The 27,451-nt window shown below is 46.6% G+C and overlaps 1 protein-coding gene across 3 annotated transcripts in view; it reads right to left on the bottom strand.

Annotated features, from left to right (window-relative positions):
- LOC121541684 (pappalysin-1-like) overlaps window positions 1-27,451 on the bottom strand; it is a 136,830-nt gene that overhangs the window by 68,958 nt on the left and 40,421 nt on the right. For all 3 annotated transcript variants that reach the window (XM_041850919.2, XM_041850920.2, XM_041850921.2), the window contains exons 8-9: window positions 11,097-11,225; window positions 10,870-10,961 (exon numbers count right to left, since the gene is read on the bottom strand). In XM_041850919.2, the coding sequence (XP_041706853.1) occupies window positions 10,870-10,961; window positions 11,097-11,225 (221 nt within the window). The remainder of the gene's footprint in view (window positions 1-10,869; window positions 10,962-11,096; window positions 11,226-27,451) is intronic.

Here is a 27,451-nt window from a genome sequence, read left to right as displayed (position 1 = left end):
TACCCCACAAAAATGAAATGCTAATTAGCTGCTAATGTGGCCATCAAAAAGAACTACAAATGCCATGATGATCTGGACGAGACTGCCGAATCGAGGTAAAGGTAAGAATCTCTGGATTAATTGTCTAATGTTAGCTACATGTATTAATGAATAAATTGGCTACAATTCTGTGAACTGTCTTGTGCAAGTTTTAAATTGACACTATACCGGTTAGCAAAGGTGTCAGCTAGAGATGACGTGCAGCAGCTCTCAGGGATTTGTAGTTTTGCATGATGTCTATTTTGATGCTAATTAGTATTTTCGAATCTGAGAGTAAATAGAACTGAATATATTGATAAATGTCACCTCGTCCGAGAGAGATTTACATGGTTATCAAAATGTCACGCCAGGGTAAGCCTACATGAAACACAGCCCTTATTTTAAGTGTTTCTAAAATCCCCTATGGAAAAAATGAATGGTGGAAAAACTTTTGGAACCATTTCCCTGTTTGACCACTAGGTTTTATGGGTATTATGAAACCTCCACTGTGGGGCTCTATAGAGCAGGAGGTGGAAAATATATGAAAGAAGTGAGGGAGAGAGAGGTAGGACAGAGCAGCTGGGGCAGGAGCTGAAGAACCACACTTTACAAGGTTGAAATACAGTATACATACATGTATCACACTTTTATTGGCTGCTGTGTGTGTTAGAGTGTGTGCTTAAAGGACTGGTAAGTGGTGGAGGTATTTTCCCTCAAGCACACAAGGCATCTTGGGTAACACAGAGACAGATCTCTCAGATACATGACCAACAGTGAGTGGCAGACACTTCCCACAAGATACAACTCCATGACTCCACACAATAACATCAGCTTCTCTATAAGAGTACAATGCATCAACAGGGGGAGTACACTAAATCTACACTATGTATACAATAGTAAACTCAGCAAAAAAAGAAATGTCCCTTTTTCAGGACCCTGTCTTTCAAAGATAATTCGTAAAATTCTAAATAGCTTCACAGATCTTCATTGTAAAGGGTTTAAACACGGTTTCCTATGCTTGTTCAATGAATCTTAAACAATTAATGAACATGCACCTGTGGAACAGTCGTTAAGACACTAACAGCTTACAGACGGTAGGCAATTAAGGTCACAGTAATGAAAACTTAGGACACTAAAGAGGCCTTTCTACTGACTGAAAAACACCAAAAGAAAGATGCCCAGGGTCCCTGCTCATCTGCGTGAACGTGCCTTAGGCATGCTGCAAGGAGGCATGAGGACTGCAGATGTGGCCAGGGCAATAAATTGCAATGTCCGTACTGTGAGACGCCTAAGACAGCGCTACAGGGAGACAGGATGGACAGCTGATCATCATCGCAGTGGCAGACCACGTGTAACAACACCTGCACAGGATCGGTACATCCGAACATCACACCTGCGGGACAGGTACAGGATGGCAACAACAACTGCCCGGGTTACACCAGGAACGCACAATCCCTCCATCAGTGCTCAGACTGTCCGCAATAGGCTGAGAGAGGCTGGACTGAGGGCTTGTTGGCCTGTTGTAAGGCAGGTCCTCACCAGACATCACCAGCAACAACGTTGCCTATGGGCACAAACCCACAGTCGCTGGACCAGACAGGACTGGCAAAAAGTGCTCTTCACTGACAAGTCGCGGTTTTGTCTCACGAGGGGTGATGGTCGGATTCGCGTTTATCGTCGAAGGAATGAGCGTTACACCGAGGCCTGTACTCTGGAGCGGGATCGATTTGGAGGTGGAGGGTCCGTCATGGTCTGGGGCGGTGTGTCACAGCATCATCGGACTGAGCTTGTTGTCATTGCAGGCAATCTCAACGCTGTACGTTACAGGGAAGACATCCTCCTCCCTCATGTGGTACCATTCCTGCAGGCTCATCCTGACATGACCCTCCAGCATTACAATGCCACCAGCCATACTGCTCGTTCTGTGTGTTATTTCCTGCAAGACAGGAATGTCAGTGTTCTGCCATGGCCAGCGAAGAGCCCGGATCTCAATCCCATTGAGCATATCTGGGACCTGTTGGATCGGAGGGTGAGGGCTAGGGCCATTCCCCCCAGACATGTCCGGGAACTTGCAGGTGCTTTGGTGGAAGAGTGAGGTAACATCTCACAGCAAGAACTGGCAAATCTGGTGCAGTCCATGAGGAGATGCACTGCAGTACTTAATGCAGCTGGTGGCCACACCAGATACTGACTATTACTTTTGATTTTGACCCCTCCTTTGTTCAGGGACACATTATTCAATTTCTGTTAGTCACATGTCTGTGGAACTTGTTCAGTTTATGTCTCAGTTGTTGTATCGTGTTATGGTCATACAAATGTTAAGTTTGCTGAAAATAAACGCAGTTCACAGTGAGAGGACATTTCTTTTTTTGTTGAGTTTATGTGGACACCCCTTCAAATCAGTGGATTCGGCTATTTCAGCCACACCGTTGCTGACAGGTGTATAAAATTGAGCACACAGCCATGCAATCTCCATAGACAAACATTGGCAGTAGAATGGCCTTACTGAAGAGCTCAGTGACTTTCAACGTGACACCGCCATAGTATGCCACGTTTCCAACAAATCAGTTCATCAAATTTCTGCCCTGCTAGAGCCCCAATGTTCCAACATCTAGCGGAAAGCCTTCCCAGAAGAGTAAAGGCTGTTATAGCTGCAAAGGGGGACCAACTCCATATTAATGGCCATGAATTTGGAATGAGATGTTCGACTTTAGGTCATGTAGTGTATCTCTCTCTCCCCTCCCCTCCTCCTCTACTCCCCTCGTCCCCTTCCCATCTGACAGAATGTAAACACGTCTGACCATCTCTGAACTCTCAGCAGTTCCAGCCTTCCCTCGCTTTTCTCTCATCGTTGTTTTCATTGCGATTAACTAAAATGAGATGAATGCATAAATAAAGTAACACTTGAGGGATACACTCTCCTGCAGGGGAGAAATGGAAAAGATTGAGGCCTCCAGGAGCGTAACAATATCTGATGAACTTCACAGGTTAGGATTGCTTTATTTATTTATTTATTTATATATATATTGTGATGTCACGAGAGGCTGTGTCCTGGAGGGACGTTACATCCCCCTGAGGTGGCTGCAAACCCAGACAGCTATGGCTCCATCTGCTGGTATGGTCGGGAACTCCAACCCTCTGTGGCCAATCTTCCCACGCAGCTGAAACCAATCAGGGGCTGATAAGCTGGAGTTTGGTGGAAGAGAAGAGACACGGTCTCGAGGTTGGGCTCTGGGAGAGACAGAATGGTGTTATTATTTCGTTAGTTGCCGAAGACCTTTAATAAAATCCTTGTTTTGGTTGAACCTGGTCTCCTTGCACTACTTGGGCAATCCCGCTGGAAGCTGTAGCCTCTCGTGGCATCACAGATGGTGGAGAATACAGGCACGCTCAAGCGTTAATAGTGCATGTCAGAGGAGGATACCGAAGGTTTGATCACCCAGTTTTCCAAGTTGGCCGTAGGCTCCCCGCCGACTGAAATGGAGGACATATTGAAAGCCCTTGTTGCTGGCCAGCAAGCCCAGATGCAAGCAAACGTGGCTCTCTTGGAGGAGCAAAAGAAAGCCAACCTTCTGAAGGCAGAGGAATTGCAGTTGCAGAGACAGAGGGTGGTCCAAAATACCCGCCCAATAAAGGCAAGTGACTTTATATCTAAGATGGGAGCTACCGATGACATTGAGGCATACCTGCATGCATTTGAGGCCACGGCCACTAGGGAAGCCTGGCCCAAGCAACAGTGGGTTGGTCTGTTAGCCCCCTTCCTAACCGGGGAAGCGCTGAATGCTGTCCGGGACCTGGGCCCTGACCAGGTTACTGACTATGATGCCCTGAAGTCTGAGATCCTCAGCAGATATGGACTCACAAAATTTGGTATGGCCCAGCGCTTTCACAGTTGGACCTTCCAACCAGACCAACCTCCTCGGGCGCAGATGCATGAACTTGTCCGAATCGCAAGGAAATGGCTGGATCCGCAGAGGAATACAGCAGCGGCGGTGGTGGAGGCCGTTGTGGTGGATCGTTACCTACGCGCCCTGCCTTATGAGGCAAAACGGTTCATCAGTCAACAGGCCTTGACCACGGCTGATCTGACCGTGGAAGCTGTGGAAAAGTACCAGGCCACAGCGGAGATGCTGAATGCTTCCCGAAAAGACCCCAGGAGTGCGGCCCCACCACAAATGGGAAGGACCCGTCCAAAGGACCCCAAGGTCTCGAACCCAGCCACGTCAGGACTTATCCCGGCTCCAGGGGAGCCAGAAACCAGGCGGGTCCAAGAAGAGTACACCAGGAGGGGGAAACTTCGACAGTGTTACCGGTGTGGGGAGATGGGACATATCTCCTGGCAGTGTGGGAAACCAGCCGATGAACCTATGCCCACTGCGGAGTCCTCCAGCTCAGCACCCACACACCGGGTTGCCTCGCTCTTGGGAGTCGTAGATGGCGGCCCAGATCGACCCCCCACCTGCCCGGTAACTGTGAATCACCATGATGTGGAGGCCTTACTGGATTCTGGTAGCCGGGCCACCCTGGTGCGTAAGGATTTGGTGGGCCCAACGTGTCTGACCCCGGGGAAAGTCCTCCCAGTTTCCTGTGTCCATGGGGACACCAGAGAATACCCCATTACTGAACTTACAATGACCAGCACACGGGGAACCATACACACGACGGCGGGGGTGGTTGATTCCCTCCCCGTCCCTGTCCTAATTGGACGAGACTGCCCAGCCTTTTACCCACTCTGGAGAGAGTCTCAGGAGAGGATAACCCGAGTACCTCGGAAACGGAGAGGCAAGACTCATCCTGGGAAGGCTCCGGTGCAATCCTCCGAGTTACTCACTCCCGCCCGGGCTCTGATAGGGATGGCAGGTGCCCAGACCGACACCGAGACTGGTCCGGATACGGGAGAAGAGAACGCAGCCCAGGAAAGTGCTCCGTTCTCCAGTGAAGAAGACGTCCCAGGCACCCAAGAGCTTCCCCCTCTCACAGGCCAGTATGGTACGGCTCAATTACAAGATCCTACTCTTGCAAATGCCTTAAGAAATGTGCAGGTATTAGAAGGTGTAGTGTTAGGTGATAAGACAACCCCTACTTACCCCCATTTCGCAGTAAACCGGGGGGTTAGTATATCAGATAGTCAAGAAAAATGAGGAAGTGCATGAACAGCTCCTCGTGCCACAGCCCTATCGGGCCACAGTACTCAACCTAGCCCACACACACCCGCTAGGGGCCCACTTGGGGGTAGAGAAGACTAAGGAAAGAATCATGCAACGTTTCTTTTGGCCAGGAGTACACAAAGAGATAGAGAACTACTGCCGTAGTTGCCCTGAGTGTCAGCAGGTTGCGCCAAAGCCCACATATAGAAACCCGCTCATTCCCTTGCCCATTATCGAAACTCCTTTTGAGAGGATTGGATTAGACATAGTCGGGCCCTTACCGAAAAGTGCCAGGGGACATCAATACATTCTGGTCATTCTGGACTATGCGTCCCGGTACCCGGAGGCCATTCCGCTGAGGAAGGCTACATCCAGACAAATCGCCAAGGAGCTGTTCCGTCTCTCAACTAGTCTGGGAATCCCAAAAGAGATATTGACGGACCAAGGGACTCCATTCATGTCCAGGGTGATGAAAGAACTCTGTGCTTTACTGAAAATCAAACAGCTGAGAACCTCGGTCTACCACCCCCAGACAGATGGCCTAGTCGAACGTTTTAACAAAACACTAAAATCCATGCTGCGGAAAGCGGTAGGGGAAGATGGGCGCAACTGGGATCAGCTGTTACCATACATATTGTTTGCGGTGAGAGAGGTACCTCAGTCTTCTACTGGTTTTTCACCCTTTGAGCTCTTGCTTTCCTACAGACCCAGAGGACTGCTCGACATCGCCAAGGAGGCCTGGGAGGAGCAGCCATGCCAACAGCGGACACTGATCGACCATGTAGGGGCTATGAGGGGAGAGAATGAAGGCCATCTATCCCATGATGCGGGAACACATGGAGGCCAGTCAGCGGCAACAGCAAGCCTCCTACAACAGATCTGCTCAGCCCAGGGAGTTTAAGCCGGGGGACAGAGTGCTGGTCCTGGTGCCAACCGTTGAGTGCAAATTCCTGGCAACCTGGCAAGGACCATATGAGGTCATTGAACGCATGGGAGAAGTAAACTACAAGGTGAGGCAACCAGATAAGAGGAAAACTGAGCAGATTTATCATGTTAACCTTTTAAAGAAGTGGCACGCCAGAGAGGCGCTGTTTAGCTCTCTACCCCCCACAGAGACCCAGGAACCGGCGCGAGAAGAGGTTCAGCTGGGTCCAAATCTGTCCCCACATCAACGACAGATGGCCCTGGAACTCGTGGAGCAGAACCAGGATGTCTTCTCCTCCCTTCCCGGTCACACAGAGGTGGTCCAACATGAGATCCGCACCATGCCTGGCCGACCGGTAAACCAGCGCCCGTACCGCGTGCCAGAGGCTCGTAAAGTGGTTATACAGAAGGAGGTAAGGAAGATGCGGGAGTTGGGAGTAATCGAAGAGTCCCACAGTGCCTGGGCAAGTCCCATAGTACTAGTTCCCAAGCCAGACGGTTCAGTACGATTTTGTAATGACTATCGAAAGTTGAATGAAGTGTCTGAATTTGATGCATACCCAATGCCTCGTGTCGATGATTTAATAGACTCCTTGGGGCATGCTCGGTTCATAACCACTCTGGATCTCACAAAAGGCTACTGGCAGGTGCCCTTGACCCCGGCGTCTAAGGAGAAGACAGCCTTTGCCACCCCGGAGGGGCTCTACCAGTATACCCGACTTCCGTTTGGTCTCCACGGGGCACCTGCCACGTTCCAACGCCTGATGGATCGAGTCCTTGCGCCCCACAAGAGGTACGCAGCGGCTTATTTGGATGATGTGGTTATACAAAGTCAGGATTGGGCCAGCCACCTACCCCGGGTACAAGCGGTGCTGGATTCGCTCAGGGAAGCAGGGCTCACGGCAAACCCGAAGAAGTGCAAGGTGGCCTTCAGTGAGACAAACTACCTGGGGTACACCATTGGGCGGGGGTTGGTCAAACCACAGGAAGCCAAACTGCGGGCCATACAGGACTGGCCGCAGCCCATCAACAAGAAGCAAGTAAGGTCATTTTTGGGCCTCGCTGGCTACTATAGACGCTTTATTGCAGATTTTGCTACCATAGCGGCACCATTGACGGAGCTGACGACCAAACGCCACTCACGAATGGTGAAGTGGAACCCTGCGGCGGAGGCGGCTTTCCGCAACCTGAAGCGAGCACTCTGCTCCAGTCCGATCCTGGTGGCACCAGACTTCAAGAAGGAATTCATGGTCCAAGCGGATGCTTCGGAGGTGGGTCTGGGTGCTGTCCTCACCCAGGCACATGACGGGGAAGAACATCCCATTCTCTACCTAAGCAGGAAGTTACTTCCCAAGAGAGAAGAACTATTCAACGGTGGAGAAGGAATGTCTGGCTGTAGTCTGGGCCCTGGAGTCCTCCGGTTCTATCTCCTGGGCCGACGTTTCATGGTGGTATCTGATCACGCCCCTCTGCAGTGGATGGCCAAGAACAAGGAATCAAACAGTAGAGTAACCAGATGGTTTTTGAGCTTGCAACCGTTTAACTTTTCGGTTGTCCACAGGGCTGGCAAGCACCACGGAAATGCGGACGCCCTCTCCCGGCGTGATGCCTTCTTCACTGCCTTTACCCCGACGAGGACGTCGGTCCCGAGGAGGGGGATGTGTGATGTCACGAGAGGCTGTGTCCTGGAGGGACGTTACATCCCCCTGAGGTGGCTGCAAACCCAGACAGCTATGGCTCCATCTGCTGGTATGGTCGGGAACTCCAACCCTCTGTGGCCAATCTTCCCACGCAGCTGAAACCAATCAGGGGCTGATAAGCTGGAGTTTGGTGGAAGAGAAGAGACACGGTCTCGAGGTTGGGCTCTGGGAGAGACAGAATGGTGTTATTATTTCGTTAGTTGCCGAAGACCTTTAATAAAATCCTTGTTTTGGTTGAACCTGGTCTCCTTGCACTACTTGGGCAATCCCGCTGGAAGCTGTAGCCTCTCGTGGCATCACAATATATATATATATATATATATATAGAGAGAGAGAGAGAGAGAGAGAGAGAGAGAGAGAGAGAGAGAGAGAGAGAGAGAGAGAGGAGAGAGAGAGAGAGAGGAGAGAGAGAGAGAGAGAGAGAGAGAGAGAGAGAGAGAGAGAGAGAGAGAGAGAGAGAGAGAGAGAGAGAGAGAGAGAGAGAGGAGAGAGAGAGAGAGAGAGAGAGAGAGAGAGAGAGAGAGAGAGAGAGAGAGAGAGAGAGAGCACCAGTATGGCTTTTTCAGACATCCCACCCGGCTTGGAACTGGGTTAGAGGGGGCTTGATTGTGCGTGTGTTCTCGCAGTGTTGGGGGTTCCAGTTATGGGGAAGGCGGCATTCCGTGCCAAGTTGGCTGGTCCTCCTCGAAATTCCATCACTCCCCAGCTCAGCTCTGCTTAGAGCTGTATACTCTGTTTTGACTATGTTGAAACGAGGGGCTGCAGAGGGGGCATACAGAATCCACTCCAAACGGATGGAGAGCAAGAAGGAGAGGGTGAGAAGGAATGAGACATAGAGAGGGAGAGGGAAAGAGAAAAAGTGTGAGAGAAAGAGAAAAACTGAGAGTGAAAAAAACTGAGAGAAAAACTGAAAAAGAGAGAGAGACTGAGAGAGAGACAGCGAGAGAGGGCGAGAGAGAAGAGGTGATTGAGTTCAGGAGGGAAACGACGATAAATTATGAACCAAAAGTAGCAATGTGCATGCCCCGCCCACCTGAGGATCTCTCCTCTCATTTTCAGCCATCTATTTCCTATGTTTGAGTGGTGCAAAATCCACTCGTCCCATAAATCTTGCTGCATTAATTGCTTTCATTTTACTTTGGCGACTTTTTCTGTTGCATCTACATTATAAGAATGCTGTGTTGGGGATTTAACGCACCGTCTTGACACTTACATCATAGGAAAGAGAAAAAATATAACTTTATTCTGATGGGTGTTAATTTTTTGTGGAATTGAAAAAAATGAATAATTTAATACAGTTGAAATGTTTACAAATTAGATGCGCTGAAATGAAAGCAACTTCCGGATTATAGTGATATTATGACTGACCTCGCAAACAATGTAAAGTATGTATAGATAGGTGTAATCTAGAGCGAAGCTTTTTGATTTGGTATCCTTCTCTTCACACACTTGTTGCATTATGTAAGAGAACGTGACAACAGTAATGAATAATTACTGAGGCAGTAGTCTAGACAGCGCAGGTGAGCAAACGTTTTTGGTGGTTGCAGCCCCTGTTCTACCCGTTCTACCACGATTCTATCCAACAATGGAACCCAGTCAACTTCCCTGCTCAACCTATAAACATTTCCTTTATTCCCATAAGGCAACAGGAGTGTACAGTATCTTCTCCCTAGCCTGAGAGCTCGTCAGGCTGCACCATTCTCTGTGTCAGCCCCTCGTCCAACACAGACAGGCAGTCAGACAGACAGACAGAAGGTCCTGTCATTATAGTGTCCGATTTCCATAGAAATATGTCAGGTAGCGACACACATATCCCTGAACGCTGTGGTCAATGGAAAACAACGCTGCCGGGCCCGCCGGGGATCTGACAGAGGTTTTGAGACACACACACACACACACACACACACACACACACACACACACACACACACACACACACACACACACACACACATACAAACACACATATCACTCAACAAGGCTAGATCAGCTATGACAGAATGGCACGTTTTATTGTGTGCATAAACAAGGGAAGAAGGGAAAAATAGTGAGTGAGTGACAGGCTCACTCGGAGGAGGAGAGGAAATCATCCATCTATTAACCAAACAGCGACTGAGAGGACGCCAGATAATCCAATCCACTATATGAATTTGTTGATGTATTCTCTCTTCAAAAGACAATAGTTTCCAGACTCTCTGCGAAACGTCAACGTGATCATGATACACAATGGCATCTGCTCTTATGAGAAACACATCAAGCCCTTGGACAGAAGTCCCAGACACAGATATGAAACTAGTGAACGCCTCGCCGCTGTCACTCACATCTCCCCACAACTCATAAGCCTCTCAACCACACACACGGGAGAGTCCTCCTACCGATAGAAGACATCTGTCACAAAAGCTAGCCAATTAAAAGAGCCATGCTGAGTTCAAGGGACCGATGAAATCATCAAATTGGAATGGACAGGTTAATAGGAATGCAACGAGGGGTTCTGGAAGTGGATTCTTAATCCTTAAAACCTGTGATGATATCAAATATTAGTGATAGTGATATTACTGTGCAACGTACACCGAGATTGCAAAACAAATCATATGTTGATGTTTTAATGTCAGTTTCTGTTTCAAAGAGCACCAAAACCTACACTAACCATGAGCCTTGTGGTCTGTATCGTCCAATTACAGAGCAAATACGAGTCACGTGATTTGTTAGCAAACACATCATATGCCATCACGTGTCCCCCTACAGATCATGTGACTTGTATCTGCTCTGTGATTGGACGATACAGCAACTATTGAGTGCCTTCATGTATTTGCTAATGCCGCGGAAAGAGGGCACGGCCCATTGCATCTCTATGTGGCTGTGTGGTTCCGCCCTCACAAAGATCTCAATGGGGATGGAAATTGTATCCATCTGTCTCACCAATAAATCACCTTTTATATTGCAGTCCATTCAGTATACTGTATCAGTTGTGGACATTCCATTTTTTATTTGTCATAGAACCAGCCACTGCATTGAATTACTTTAACTTCAGTGACATAACTACAATGGTACAACTGTTGATGGTTCTGAGGAGGACGTACCGACACAGTTGAAGAAGGGCTCCTTCTTACACTGGCTGGAGCAGCCGTCTCCATTCATAGAGTTCATATCGTCACACTCCTCTCCCTGTGACCTAAGAGACAGACAGACAGGCAGACAAACAGGAGACTGTTACTGGGAGAACACACGCACACACAAACACACACACGCACGCAAACACACACACGGAAACACACAGACACACACATACAGCACACACACAAGTTACCTCTGGATGCGTCCGTCTCCGCAGTATGGTGCCCCAAGCTGGTGGGTGAGGGGTGGAGACGGTTCACTCTCACTGCGGGCGGAGATGGTTTGGACCTGGTAGGTGTACACAATGCCTGGTACCACGTCCCTATAGACACACACACACAGATGAAAACTTTAGCTGGTACCACGTCCCTACAAGCACACAGGGGAGTAATCTTTAGCTGGTACCACATCTCTACAAACACAAACAGAGAATAGACCTTTAGCCCGCTGACCTAGAGTAGAGTTAGTGGCCAAGACTCTTAGCCAAAGAAATACCAAGAACATTTGAGGGCGAATCGTAACTTAAGATCTGTGCTCGTACCTCGATTTTCCACACACGTCCCACTGACAAAATGTGTGTTTTACACGACAGTTTGAGTTCAGCCCTAGATAAGAACAAATGGCAGTAACCTACAAAGAGAGGTCCATGAAAGCCCTGTAGGATCACAGGTCAGAGCAATGCGGTGGGCACGACTGTTACAGTAGGTTTCAATTACAGTCCATTTAGGCAAATGGCCCAGTATTCACACTCTTTCTCCCCACCTGAAATGTCTGTCCCTGCAGCCTGTATGAGGTTCCTGCCTTGTTCCTGCCCCTCTCTCATGCTCTGTTGTACTGTAAGTGATATCTATGGAGCCGCTCCAAATAGACAGACAGAGTGAGTTGACGTTCAAACAAAAGGTCAAGGCGTGCTGGTTGCTGTGACTGCAGCATGTGTGTCTGTTTATGTGTTTGTGTCTGTTTGTGTGTGTGTGTGTGTGTGTTTGTGTGTGTGTGTGTGTGTGTGTGTGTGTAGAGGTGAGGTGAGGGGACAGCCACGGGGCCGGCAGTGTGCTCAGCAGTACACCTCTCCTTCCGTCCCACTCCGAGGACACTGAGACACAAACAAACATCTGGCGAGGGGCTCCAGTACTGCTTTCATAGGGCGTAACACAATATGGCCTACGCAGGCCAAAAACAAGGGAGTTAGAAAAATATCCAGCCGCATAGCTCCGTATCAGTGTGCTCTCTGCGTGCCGAGCCAGCAGGATAGCTCAACATTGTACAATTCAATGAATGTGCCAAGGGAATCAGTAGATATACTGTATGCATATGGTTGGCCATGGTTTTGATTTCTGCTGGATTTAATGGTCAGTTATCATCATGAGAGTTGCTGGTTCATGTTTGGAGAGGATTTTCCAGGAGACAGAAGAACAGGGAAGATATTATGGAATTACAGTGAATAGAACCAATAGGCATCACCATCACACACAGACGATCAAATCAAATTAATTTCTGAATATCTTTCATAGTACTCCCACCTCTGAGCTCACATACACACACAGAGACCCTCACACAAACCCAACAAATACAGTACATACTTGCATAGTAAAATAAATAAAAGTGTGTAAAAATATAAAGGATATTTCATACAGAAACCCTCACATTAAACACCAATGGTATTCACTAAGTTGATGGTTTATATTTAGGATTTTTTTTTTACAGCTTTGTCATTCTATTTTACATTTTTAAATAATCTTATTGAATGACTGTATTGCATGTATGTTACACGTGATAAAAACACACAGAGGGCCAGAGATAATTATAGACACCTGTAAAAACCTAAAGTACCCAAAAAGGCCACTAGATGTCTTGTGATAGATTACATAACATTTGGGTAGTTTACTGTAATATACCCTCCCTTTGCATACAGTACCTACTAGCAATCACTCACTAACTCACTCACAACCTACCCTATACCCCTGCCAAATACTTAAAAGAACGCACTCACACCTGCACACACATACACACACACACACACACAGAGAGAGAGAGACAATTTAGCCCTTTGTTACAGAGCCGCTGCAGGGGCAGCCATCGCACTTACACATTGGTTCACACAAGGCCAGGGCCTTCCCCATCCTCTCCCGTTCCCCTTCTCTTCCAGCCGCCATCGGCAGACTGAGGAGGTGCCCGCCCTAATGGCCAGGGAAGCAGTAACATTTAATAAGTGGCAAAACAAATCATTCAAATGAGCCCTTAACATGAATGGCCTGTGCTGCCTTATTATGAATCAATTTAGCTCTGTTCTGACCAGGCACACTGCTGGGAACGGGGCTGCTCACATCCAATAAAACACACACTTGGAGTGAAGCACACACACACGCACAGATTGAGCTTCATTGCAGGCACCGGTGCAGACACAGACACACACGTGTATGCACACACACACATAGACAGAAAGTACAATGAAGACAAAGACACACACTCAGACATACACATGTGCACGCAGGCACCCACACACCCACACACAGTACAGCCCCGAGCACACAGTCCGTGCCTTCGAAATGTGTCAAAAGATTTACTACAGGAAAGCCTTTTTTACCTTGGTGGTTTTGAGTATTGAAATGTCTCCATGCCTTCTCATCCCAAAGACCCCAGTCACTCTCCTGCTTCCCCACAGCAGGCAAGAGAGAACATGGGGTTCAATTTGGCTGTCCTGCCCCAGATACAATGAAACACACACACACACACAAACACACACACACACACAAAGGAAGGTACAACCCAGGCAGTTTCCATGTTCTCCAGTACTGTGGAGGAGTCAGGAGGAGATTGAGGATCTGGGCTGGGTTTTGATTGTATTATTAACAACAATCAAATGGGATGTTTGACCTGACCCACTGCTCTGTTTTACAGTGTTCCCCAGTTTTGGAACGCTCCGAGGCGACTTTCTCAAATATCCCTTAGTCTTAATTGAATTAGTCAAGCCTCTGGAAAATAAAAGCTGTGGGAGACATGAGCCTGGAGGAAACACATGCGAGCAGAGGGAGGGACGCCCAGAGTGATGCCGCTAACAAGGACCTCGACTCGCTCTCTCCCCCTCCTCCTCGTCAGACTCTGTCACGAGAAGAACACCAAGGGCGGTAGGCCGAGCCAGGCCCAGTACGGGACAAGGGGGAGACACACACACACTGCGATTTCTCGCTCAGGTCTGACGGAGGGACGTGACCCGTGCGAGAGGAGGCAAGCGGCTGGAATGGCGGGAAGGATGGCTGGGAAGCAGAGAGAGAGAGAACGACAGAGCAATAGAGAGGGAGAGAGGGAGAGAGGTAGACGACTTCTTCTTGCTGCAAGGAGAGCTACGTCACAAACTTCTGACGATTTTTACTACGCGGCTTATACCAGTGCAAAGGTTCACATGAGGCTTCCTTTACGTCGTCTGCCAAGATCAACAACCACTCTCGGCCTCCCATCTCCAAACACTCCCCAGTCTTGGAGGGAAAAGAAAGAGAAGGAGGAGGGCGAGAAAAAACGTTGGGACGCAGTAGAGAATGGAAAAAAAGGAGGGAAAAGGAAAAGAAAACAGATTTTTCAAATAGTGTCAAGAGAGGCTGTACAGATATGGGGGCCACCGGGGCCATCAGGGACAATAACTGGCATGTGAAATATGCTCCGGCGTGGGCCTACATAAGAAAAGCACCTTTGTCATGACACAGAGGGCAGAGAGGTTCAATGGGAAACTCTGACTTCACTCGAGGCGATCTGTCACTGATATCTATATACTGTACAGTGAGGGAAAAAAGTATTTGATCCCCTGCTGATTTTGTACGTTAGCCCACTGACAAAGACATGATCCATCTATAATTTTAATGGTAGGTTTATTTGAAACAGTGAGAGACAGAATAACAACAAAAAAATCCAGAAAAACATAAATTGATTTGCATTTTAATGAGGGAAATAAGTATTTGACCCCTCTGCAAAACATGACTTAGTACTTGGTGGCAAAACCCTTGTTGGCAATCACAGAGGTCAGACGTTTCTTGTAGTTGGCCACCAGGTTTGCACAAATCTCAGGAGGGATTTTGTCCCACTCCTCTTTGCAGATCTTCTCCAAGTCATTACGTTTTCGAGGCTGACGTTTGGCAACTCGAACCTTCAGCTCCCTCCACATATTTTCTATGGGATTAAGGTCTGGAGACTGGCTAGGCCACTCCAGGACCTCAATGTGCTTCTTCTTGAGCCACTCCTTTGTTGCCTTGGCTGTGTGTTTTGGGTCATTGTCATGCTGGAATACCCATCCACGACCCATTTTCAATGCCCTGGTTGAGGGAAGGAGGTTCTCACCCAAGATTTGACAGTACATGGCCCCGTCCATCGTCCCTTTGATGCGGTGAAGTTGTCCTGTCCCCTTAGCAGAAAAACAACCCCAAAGCATAATGTTTCCACCTCCATGTTTGACGGTGGGGATGGTGTTCTTGGGGTCATAGGCAGCATTCCTCCTCCTCCAAACACGGCGAGTTGAGTTGATGCCAAAGAGCTCGATTTTGGTCTCATCTGACCACAACACTTTCACCCAGTTCTCCTCTGAATCATTCAGATGTTCATTGGCAAACTTCAGACGGGCCTGTATATGTGCTTTCTTGAGCAGGGGGACCTTGCGGGCGCTGCAGGATTTCAGTCCTTCATGGCGTAGTGTGTTACCAATTGTTTTCTTGGTGACTATGGTCCCAGCTGCCTTGAGATCATTGACAAGATCCTCCTGTTTAGTTCTGGGCTGATTCCTCACCGTTCTCATGATCATTGCAACTCCACGAGGTGAGATCTTGCATGGAGCCCCAGGCCGAGGGAGATTGACAGTTATTTTGTGTTTCTTCCATTTGCGAAAAATCGCACCAACTGTTGTCACCTTCTCACCAAGCTGCTTGGCGATGGTCTTGTAGCCCATTCCAGCCTTGTGTACGTCTACAATCTTGTCCCTGACATCCTTGGAGAGCTCTTTGGTCTTGGCCATGGTGGAGAGTTTGGAATCTGATTGATTGATTGCTTCTGTGGACAGGTGTCTTTTATACAGGTAACAAAATGAGATTAGGAGCACTCCCTTTAAGACTGTGCTCCTAATCTCAGCTCGTTAACTGTATAAAAGACACCTGGGAGCCAGAAATCTTTCTGATTGAGAGGGGGTCAAATACTTATTTCCCTCATTAAAATGCAAATCAATTTATAACATTTTTGACATGCATTTTTCTGGATTTTTTTGTTGTTATTCTGTCTCTAAACGTTCAAATAAACCTACCATAAAAATTATAGACTGATCATTTCTTTGTCAGTGGGCAAACGTACAAAATCAGCAGGGGATCAAATATTGTTTTCCCTCACTGTATGTGTGTGTGTATGTGTGTGCATATATGTGTGTGTATGTGTGTGTGTGTGTGTGTGTGTGTGTGTGTGTGTGTGTGTGTGTGTGTGTGTGTGTGTGTGTGTGACCCAGTACACACACACACACATTCAGGTGATAGATGTGTGGTTTATGGCCTGGTGTGATGGACATTGCAGCCCCTGGGAGCCCCTCTACTCTAGGCTGAGGTCACACAGAGTCCTCCTGGACCACTGATCCAACCAGACAGACCTGGGGCTTCAAAAAACTTTTGTGAGCTCTCTAAACCACTTTATGACATTGAGGGACCAAAATGTCAACAGGTTGGGCCCTTTATATTTTGTTCAAAGTTAACCAGAGCAATGTATACATTTCTTTATTAAAAAGTATTGTGATGGCTTTCATAAAATAATTTCAATAGAGCTGAACACAAATTGCTGTTGTGACACAACACAACTGATTAATTTCAGCCTGTTGTCATCCACTGATCTCCAGTGTACGTAAACTTTGCATTCTATGTGCATTCTTGAGACAATATAGGCGTTCCTATTCTCCATGCCACTCCAAAGGCTTGAGCTCTACGGCCATTGTCGGCCAACAAGGTGTCGCGTGATAATATGTAATCGCGGCGGCTTCCATTGAAGTCTGTCCATATATTCTTCTCTAAGGCCCTTGTGAGAATAGAGACCTTATCTCAACAAAGACCTAGAGTCTGGCACAATGCACAGTAATGGTGTGCATTTTTCTTGGCGTGAAGATACCAGATGAGAGGTTTTTGGTTTCGCCTTAGCAGTACACAGCTGATTCAAATAATCAAAGCTTGATGATGAGTTGGTTATTCGAATCAGCTGTGAAGTACTAGGGCAAAAACCAAAACGGGGGTGGGGGGAACAGGACCAAATTTGGGAAACCCTGAGCCTAACTCAATGTCCTGCAATTTACTCTACAATATAAAATTACTATAGGACAGACTCAGAGTCACAAGGAGTTGGTGGCAGTGTTACTTCTATCTCGTCTCTTGAATTAGAAGATCCCCCCAAAAAATCTGCGATATTATAAGGAATAAGACATAACCCCATTCCCTTAATACAGCACAATAACAAGCTGCACAGTAGACACATAGTCAACTAACAGTTTGTCTCACATTGATGACATGTATAAGAAGCTCCATCACTCCCATGGTTCAGATGTTGACATGTCATTTAGTGAGGAGCTCCACTGGCCTAGCCTAGCGTTAATGACTCACTGTTGAGTGGGGCTCGCATACTGCCAAATCAGACAGTGAAGAGTAAACCTAACATAAGGACAGTGCCAAAGTAGGAATATCAGCAAAGACAGTATAAGTCATGCTAATAATAACAATGGAAACCATTGTTGTCAAACAAAAAGTGATAAGTAATTTTACTTAACTCCCCTATACATGTCCGTAGAGGCAGACCTAGGTCAGATACGTTTCAAATCAAATCAAATCAAATCAAATTTTATTGGTCACATGCGCCGAATACAACAGGTGCAGACATTACAGTGAAATGCTTACTTACAGCCCTTAACCAACAGTGCATTTATTTTAAACAAAAAAAGTAAGAATAAAACAACAACAAAAAAAGTGTTGAGAAAAAAAGAGCAGAAGTAAAATAAAGTGACAGTAGGGAGGCTATATATACAGGGGGGTACCGTTGCAGAGTCAATGTGCGGGGGCACCGGCTAGTTGAGGTAGTTGAGGTAATATGTACATGTGGGTAGAGTTAAAGTGACTATGCATAAATACTTAACAGAGTAGCAGCAGCGTAAAAAGGATGGGGTGGGGGGGCAGTGCAAATAGTCCGGGTAGCCATGATTAGCTGTTCAGGAGTCTTATGGCTTGGGGGTAGAAGCTGTTGAGAAGTCTTTTGGACCTAGACTTGGCACTCCGGTACCACTTGCCGTGCGGTAGCAGAGAGAACAGTCTATGACTAGGGTGGCTGGAGTCTTTGACAATTTTGAGGGCCTTCCTCTGACACCGCCTGGTATAGAGGTCCTGGATGGCAGGAAGCTTTGCCCCAGTGATGTACTGGGCCGTACGCACTACCCTCTGTAGTGCCTTGCGGTCAGAGGCCAAGCAGTTGCCATACCAGGCGGTGATGCAACCAGTCAGGATGCTCTCGATGGTGCAGCTGTAGAATTTTTTGAGGATCTGAGGACCCATGCCAAATCTTTTTAGTCTCCTGAGGGGGAATAGGCTTTGTCGTGCCCTCTTCACGACTGTCTTGGTGTGTTTGGACCATGATAGTTCGTTGGTGATGTGGACACCAAGGAACTTGAAGCTCTCAACCTGTTCCACTACAGCCCCGTCGATGAGAATGGGGGCGTGCTCAGTCCTCTTTTTTTTCCTGTAGTCCACAATCATCTCCTTTGTCTTGGTCACGTTGAGGGAGAGGTTGTTGTCCTGGCACCACACGGCCAGATCTCTGACCTCCTCCCTATAGGCTGTCTCATCGTTGTCGGTGATCAGGCCTACCACTGTTGTGTCGTCGGCAAACTTAATGATGGTGTTGGAGTCGTGCCTGGCCATGCAGTCATGGGTGAACAGAGAGTACAGGAGGGGGACTGAGCACGCACCCCTGAGGGGCCCCCGTGTTGAGGATCAGTGTGGCAGATGTGTTGTTACCTACCCTTACCACCTGGGGGCGGCCCGTCAGGAAGTCCAGGATCCAGTTGCAGAGGGAGGTGTTTAGTCCCAGGATCCTTAGCTTAGTGATGAGCTTAGAGGGCACTATGGTGTTGAATGCTGAGCTGTAGTCAATGAATAGCATTCTCACGTAGGTGTTCCTCTTGTCCAGGTGGGAAAGGGCAGTGTGGAGTGCGATAGAGATTGCATCATCTGTGGATCTGTTGGGGCGGTATGCAAATTGGAGTGGGTCTAGGGTTTCTGGGATTATGCTGTTGATGTGAGCCATGACCAGTCTTTCAAAGCACTTCATGGCTACAGACGTCAGTGCTACGGGTCGGTAGTCATTTAGGCAGGTTATCTTAGAGTTCTTGGGCACGGGGACTATGGTGGTCTGCTTGAAACATGTTGGTATTACAGACTCAGTCAGGGACATGTTGAAAATGTCAGTGAAGACACTTGCCAGTTGGTCAGCACATGCTCGGAGTACACGTCCTGGTAATCTGTCTGGCCCTGCGGCCTTGTGAATGTTGACCTGCTTAAAAGTCTTACTCACATCGGCTACGGAGAGCGTGATCACATAGTCATCCGGAACAGCTGGTGCTCTCATGCATGCTTCAGTGTTGCTTGCCTCGAAGCGAGCATAGAAGTGGTTTAGCTCGTCTGGTAGGCTTGTGTCACTGGGCAGCTCGCGGCTGTGCTTCCCTTTGTAGTCTGTAATAGTTTTCAAGCCCTGCCACATCCGACGAGCGTCAGAGCCAGTGTAGTATGATTCAATCTTAGACCTGTATTGACTCTTTGCCTGTTTGATGGTTCGTCGGAGGTCATAGCGGGATTTCTTATAAGCGTCCGGGTTAGAGTCCCGTTCCTTGAAAGCGGCAGCTCTACCCTTTAGCTCAGTGCGGATGTTTCCTGTAATCCATGGCTTCTGGTTGGGGTATGTACGTACGGTCACTGTGGGGACGACATCATCGATGCACTTATTGATGAAGCCAGTGACTGATGTGGTGTACTCCTCAATGCTGTCTGAAGAATCCCGGAACATGTTCCAGTCTGTGCTAGCAAAACAGTCCTGTAGCTTAGCATCTGCGTCATCTGACCACTTTTTTATTAACCGAATCACTGGTGCTTCCTGCTTCAGTTTTTGCTTATAAGCAGGAATCAGGAGGATAGAGTTATGGTCAGATTTGCCAAAAGGAGGGCGAGGGAGAGCTTTGTATGCGTCTCTGTGTGTGGAGTAAAGGTGGTCTAGAGTTTTTTTTCCCTCTGGTTGCACATTTAACATGCTGGTAGAAATTAGGTAGAACGGATTTAAGTTTCCCTGCATTAAAGTCCCCGGCCACTAGGAGCGCTGCATCTGGATGAGCGTTTTCCTGTTGATTAATGGCCTTGTACAACTCATTCAGTGCAATCTTAATGCCAGCATTGGTTTGTGGTGGTAAATAGACAGCTATGAAAAATATAGATGAAAACTCTCTTGGTAAATAGTGTGGTCTACAGCTTATCATAAGATACTCTACCTCAGGCGAGCAAAAAAAAAGAAAGTATTTGACATATGGTATATATTTATCTGTCCAGTGTTCCAGACTTTCTATTAAATATTACCTCAAAAGAATTACAATATGAATTAAATATATGTTTTTTCCCAAAAAAGTATAATTAAGGATGTTAAAAAGCAGCTTTTCTCTGTGCCCCTGCTTGGCCTGTTAGGAAACAACAGACTGGTAAAAAAATAAAAAATGTCATTGTATGGATGGATTGGATTCAAGATTTGGAAATGCACGATGTGACTAAGGCTTTACTATAACAGCAATGAATGCAGGCTGATTATTTGTCCTTTGCTTTGTCACTATATTCCTGATATTTCTGTTGTTACAGTAGCTATCTAACTAGCTAGTCATGAAGCTAGATAGCTAGCTACAACTGCTACATATATCAGTCAACAACAGCTAACTAGGTTTCCTCTTGACAAAAACCTTTTTGTTACAAACCACATGATTTAAAATAGAAGGGAATGGCGAGATGGTTGTTGTGTGGAGGATCTGCTTTGACTTGCTTTCTTGCTGTCTAGCCAGCTAGCTAACGTTTTCTAATGTTAGCATGCTAGCTAATGATAGCTAACGTTAGAAATGCTAGCTAACATTAGCATTCTAACTAACATTAGCATACTAGCGTTAGCGAACTGCTTCTAAACAGCTAGTAGGCCTTACAAACCACATCGTTTGAAATACACCAGTTTATTAGGTACACCACCCTGTTCATGAAAATTGATCGCTCCTACAGACAGTAAGTCACGTGACATTGGCTTGCTATATAAAGCAGACAGATAGGCATCGAGGCATTCAGTTACTGTTCGATTGAACATTAGAATGGGCAAAACTAGTGACCTAAGGAACTTTAAGCGGGGTATGATCGTCGGTGCCAGGCGTGCCGGATTCAGTATCTCAGAAACGGCTTCTCTCCTGGGCTTTTCACGCGTGACAGTGTCTAGGGTTTACCGAGAATGGTGCAACAAACAAAAAACATCCAGTCAGCGGCAGTCCTGCGGGTGAAAACAGTTTGTTGATGAGAGAGGTCAAAGCAGAATGGCAAGAATCATGCAAGCTAACAGGCGGGCCACAAACAGACAAATAACGGTGCAGAACGGCAGTGGTGTGCAGAACGGCATCTCGGAACGCAAGAAGAAGAAACGGCTCCAGTGGGCACGTGATCACAAACACTGGACAATTGAGGAGTGGGAAAACATCACCTGGTCTGACGAATCCTGGTTCCTGTTGCATCATGCTTATGACAGAGTCAGGATTTGGCGTAAACATTATGAGTCCATGGCCCCATCAAGCTGGTGGCGGTGGTGTACTGGTGTGGGGAATGTTTTCCTGGCACACGTTAGGTCCCTTGATACCGATTGCGCAACAAACGTTTCCGACCCCTTGTAGAATCCATTTCCCCGAAGAATTCAGGCTGTTCTGGAGGCAAAGGTGGGTCCGACCCGGTACTAGATGGATGTACCTATTAAACTGGCCGGTAAGTGTAGAAGTGACTTGCGAGATAGTTGTTCCATAGGCTTTGTCCTTTTTTTTAACACCAGCTGTGGATTGCTTGTCTTGCTAGCTAGCTTGCTTGTTTGCAGTGAGCTCGTGTCTCCCCTAGTCTCAAGAAGGATCCTAATCCCACTGGAGAATTTGGCAAAAAGGAAATGGCTGCTGGACGAATTACATACAGGCCTGTCTCGGCCAAAGATAATTATGTTATCATCCAAGCAAATTTCAAGCGTTTTTTTGTTTGAGGTTGGTTTCTTCCCCTCCAAATTATGCTTTCAGCTTTGGTCACAAATATGAGTACAAGATAAGTAAACAACAGTATTTGGGTAATAGTTAACAGAAGATTAACCTTTAAAAGGTGAACTTTTTAATGGACAGTTACTTTGTCTGGTTCGAGACTACAGATACCTATGGAACTCCACTGTGGGAACCCTACAGATAACCTCTTTATCATAACAACTTGTGGATTCCTATGAGGGATCTGAACCACCAGTATTGACCTTTGAACTTCAATTTAGTGCTTTACAGTAAAATTGGTCAGCGCCCATAGAGGCAGAGGGAGCAGAATTATAATAAGCCCAGAATCACCTCCACAGCCTCCCACAGAGAAACACAACCCCCTCCTGAACATTCCACTTTAACAATCCCCCCATATCCACTTTTTGGACCTTGCCCAATTTTACCCTGAGAAATCAGGTCGGAATTCTGAAAAAGGGTTCTGAGAGAGAGAGAGAGAGGAGAGAGGAGAGAGGAGAGAGAGAGAGAGAGAGAGAGAGAGAGAGAGAGAGAGAGAGAGAGAGAGAGAGAGAGAGAGAGAGAGAGAGAGAGAGAGAGAGAGAGAGAGAGAGAGATGAGACGACCAGACATCCAGGGACCCGCTGCTGCCTCCTCCACTGCCTCTGTCTGCCACTCACCAATATGGTTCATATTAGAGAGCTTATGCAAGGCTCAGTGCTAACGCAGCTCCTTATGGAGAGAGAGCATGCAAGGGATGTCAGAGGGAGCGCAGGGCACAGTGGGGCTTTGTTGGAGTGGAGGGGGCAATGGAGATGGAGAGAATGTGTTATGGGGAGGGGAGGAGGAAGAGAGGTGAAGAGGAGGGGGGGGGGGGGAAGGGGGGATGTTGTATGTTTTCTTTGCAGTACACATTAGTATTGCAAAACACAAGACTTTAAAACCATTCATAGTATAATACTCTTGGAAAAAAAAACATTTTGCACGCATCTGTGAACTCAAACTCACAAACAAAACCAAAAACCTCCCCCAAAACAATTCACACACGGAGGCGATCTAAAACAATTAATGTTGGAGTGCAAAGCTATTTCTCACAAATACCTAAGAAGTGTATTATACATCCCTAATCTGTTTTGCTGGCAAAAACAAAACAGAAAACCTCCTAGTCAAGCAGTCAGAGCTGGGAAAACAACAGAGCTCTCTGAATAGATGTGAAGGGGCTTGTCTTCTCAGGGCTCGAGCAACAGTGGACTTGACAGGAGAGGAGCAAGGCCATGGGGCCACAGGGGTAAGAGCATATGAGAACATAGGGGGATATAGGAGGGAAGGAGAAGGGCAGAAGGGGGCAGGGTTCCCAGTGAAAAGGGGCCGTGGGGGCAGCTGTCCTCTCCCTTCCGGGCTGGCGGGTCCCGTCACGTCAGAGCTGAGGTGGGCTTTGAAGCCCTGACAGGCCAGAGGAACCAGGTCAGGGAGAGGATTAGCCCATGGGCCAGGGGGGGTCTCAGAAGACTAGGGTCATCCCCCCGCCTAACCTTCCTCCCTCCTCTCAGACAACCCCTAAGGGACCTTTCGAAATTTACGGAACGGGGTACATGGAGGAATTGGGGGGAGGGTCATGCTTTTTTTATTTCAGTCCGGGGAAGGTTTTGTATTTGTTAATTTACTCCAGGGGAGGGTCATGTAATTTGTATTCGATTAACTTTCAATATTTCTCAGTGTTTTAGAATTAGTTGCTTATTATATCTTGATGCCCGATGCTGTCCATCATCAGTTTGTGATTGAACTCAGTCCAGATCAAACACAAGAAAATAACAAGAGCTGTGCAATATTAGACCTATTAGTTGTTTGACTACCAGCATTTGATGAAACAAACGCAATATGATAACTTGATATCTCTGAAACATTTTGTGAGTAGCAGAGAATGAAAGGGGATTAACGGCATATTCCGAAAATGTGTCTGTTCCTAAACCCCTCTGACTCATTGTTGGACTGTCTGTCAAAGTGCACACTTCTCTCACTCAGGGAGAGCAAAGTAGAGGTAGAGGTAGAGCTAGAGCTACCTCACCAGGTTATGCAGCCTCCCACTCACTGCAGCGCTAGATTGAACTTTGTGGAATAACGCAAATCTACAAAAAACCTAATTGCTCCTGTAGGTCGCTCTGGATAAGAGTGTTTGCAAAGTGAATGGAAATATAGTGTGCAACATGACAGCCACTTCACAGGATGACACATATGGACGACGCATAACTTTCCTACAGTAGTCAGCTGACAATTAACCTATCCTTGTAAAATCATTTTCATCGCAGATATAATAGATAGCCTAAGTACTGATGCATACATCAATCGAAATGCAATGTATGCTCACTGTCCAATTGTTCAATGGGGTAGATAAAATATGCTATTATTACATTTATAATTAGCCTACATTTACATTTTCAAATCGGTAGACTAATGAAAATCATTTACAAAATGATGCAGGGGATTTCATTTGCAAGCCAGGGCCAAATAGCTTTTCTCGAGTGAGCAAGAGAATGTGATAATGTAGGCTAATTTTATAAAATGGAAAAGTATTCTTATATGTTTGCACCAAATACCCTTGCAACAAATACCCTACTCCTTGAAAGTCGTGTATTGATTAAATATAGCATACGTGATGAATGATGATCACTTTTTTTATGTCCCTAACCACTCCATGATTTACCCCTGACCAGTCCAACCTTCCACATCAAATCACATTTTATTTGTCACATACTTTGTAAACAACAGGTGTAGACTAACAGTGAAATGCTTACTTACGGGCCCTCCCAAAAATACAGAGATAAAGAAAATAGATAAATAATAGAAAAGTAATAACACGTAATAATAAAAGTAATAATAAATACACAATGAGTAGCGATAACTTGGCTATATACACGGGGTACCAGTACAGAGTCGATGTGCAGGGGCATGAGTTAATTGAGATAGACATGTACATTTATACAATGGGTGTTCGGATTTCCCATTGTTAGAACCTATCCCGCCTATGATATACTAGACAACATACACATGGCCAGTACATTAATAAAAAGTGCCATTGTTTACCTCGTTACCTAGCAACGCACTACTACTACTACTTTTACAGATCCACTGCCCAGCCATGCAATGTATAAACTTGATCTCTACTGTTGCAATACTGTGTCCCATGGTGATGAACGTGTCTGAACGAGACAGACAGGCAGCTTTTCTCAGCCAGTCGAAATCATGAAGCCGCGTCATTTTTATGGACTTATACAGAGAAATGTAAATAGAAAAACTGGTAAATGAAAAAAAAATGCAGCTAGTTTGCTGTCTTTCTAGCTTCAGTATGAAGTGATTGTGTTAGCAGTGTAGTTGGCTAGCTAGAAACCTGCATAGCAACCTGCAAAGTTCTGGAACTATGAACCAGCGCTTGGGTAGTTTTGCTTATACCCCAGATAAAGCAAAACTTGATCTGGGGGTCCTCCCAGAATTATATATTGTTTCTCAACAGGGAATCCATGTTTATTTGACAGAACACAAACTTTTTTCTTAGGTTTTTGCCACAGTAAATTCAATTGAAAGAGTAGACTAGTCTAGTGTTTCTAAATAGATTACTAATCTACCACCTTCCCTCAAAGTCCCACCCACTGTGATTGATTGACAGGTCTGAAACCCTAACAACTCTGTGTGTCACGACTTCCTCTGAAGCTGCCTCCCCTCCTTGTTCGGGCAGGCTTCGGCGTTCGTCGTCACCGGCCTACTAGCCACTGCCGCTCCATATCTCATCATTCCATTTGTCTTTTCTTGTCAATTACACACACCTGGTTCATATCCCCTAATTAGTACATGTATAAGTGTTCCCTCTGCCCCCCTTGTGCTTGTGGGTGATTGTTGTTTGTGAGTTGAGTGTAGCTCGGTTGAGCTACCCGTACCTTGTATTTCCGGGGCTATTGTTCCCCGTGTGCCTGTACTTTGTTGACACTATCCAGCGTAACTGTTTCCTACGGAATAAACGTTGTATTCGATGATTAACCCTCCTGCGCCTGACTCCTTCAAATCACAATCTCACACTGTGACTCACAAACATACTTACCCCTCCCCTGACAATCCCATCCACAGTGATTGATTGACAGGCCAAACTGTTAAAGGGATAGTTCACCCAAATTACAAAATCACATTGGTTTCCTTACCCTAATTGTCCACAGAAGCAGAGCTCATAAAATACATAATTTGACGAACAAACATCATTGTGGCAATTCATATCTTGCAGTAAAACTGTAAATATGACTTTAATATCAAGGAAAGACAGGTTTAATGTTAAAAAGGTTATCTTACTTAGAAAATATTCCTGATCATTTAGGCCTAGGCATAGAGGATATCCAAAACAACTAACAACTTTTTATATTTGGCTGGCTACTCCATGTACTTATGGAAAACACTGACTATGTAGGCTTGTGCATGCATACCCTCTTTATCTTGCATAACAGGCATACTCACCCTATCGTGTCTTATCACCCATTTCCTTCTCATGTGAACCATGCTGACAGCATGATAGTGAAATGGCACAACACATGGCAACGCCACAGAGAGTGCTACCTTTATCTAGTCAGCACATTCCGAGAAAGCAAAGCACAAAACTCCACTGTGCACAGATTAAGCCATCAACAAGACATTTTTTTCCCCCAGCACAAAACAAATGTGGCTAGCAATGAATGACCTTTGACTTGAGAAATGGGTGTTGGGCAGTGAAGTTGAAACCACCAAACTGGTGGTGGCCCACTAACATGCCTGAGGGTCTTTGAAAAGAACACATTGAAACATCATGACACTTATATTTGTAGGAGACATTTTCATGGAGGTTTCTAATTTGGGATTTTAAAAGAAATTTCTTCCGACCCTAAAACGCAATTAACTATGAAACATTTCTCAATTCGTCAAAATAGTCAAAAACACTTAATTCTACTGGTGCAAAGTATCACTCCACCCAGGGCTGGGCTGGCATGAGAGCCAGAGAAAGGGGAGGTAGGCTTAGGCCCATCCCAGAGGGGAGATATACAGAGCCCACAGCCCAGATCCCTGGTGCCTGGCTGGAGTAGACGGAGCCTGTGCCAGAAAGACCACATCAGCTGCCCCTCTGGACACAGGCAGGCAGGCGGGCAGGCAAGCAGACAGGCAGGCAGGCAGGCAGGCAGGCAGGCAGGCTTGCAGGGCCCAGGCTTAAATCAGCCTGAAGCTGCAGTGCTTGCCTCAGCATATTAACTTTGGCTCCGCTT

This window comes from Coregonus clupeaformis, chromosome 27 (genome assembly GCF_020615455.1).
Source record: "Coregonus clupeaformis isolate EN_2021a chromosome 27, ASM2061545v1, whole genome shotgun sequence".
Classification (NCBI taxonomy): Eukaryota; Metazoa; Chordata; class Actinopteri; order Salmoniformes; family Salmonidae; genus Coregonus; species Coregonus clupeaformis.
The sequence above is the reverse complement of the archived record's forward strand: the minus strand, read 5'-3'. Positions and strand labels throughout refer to the sequence as shown.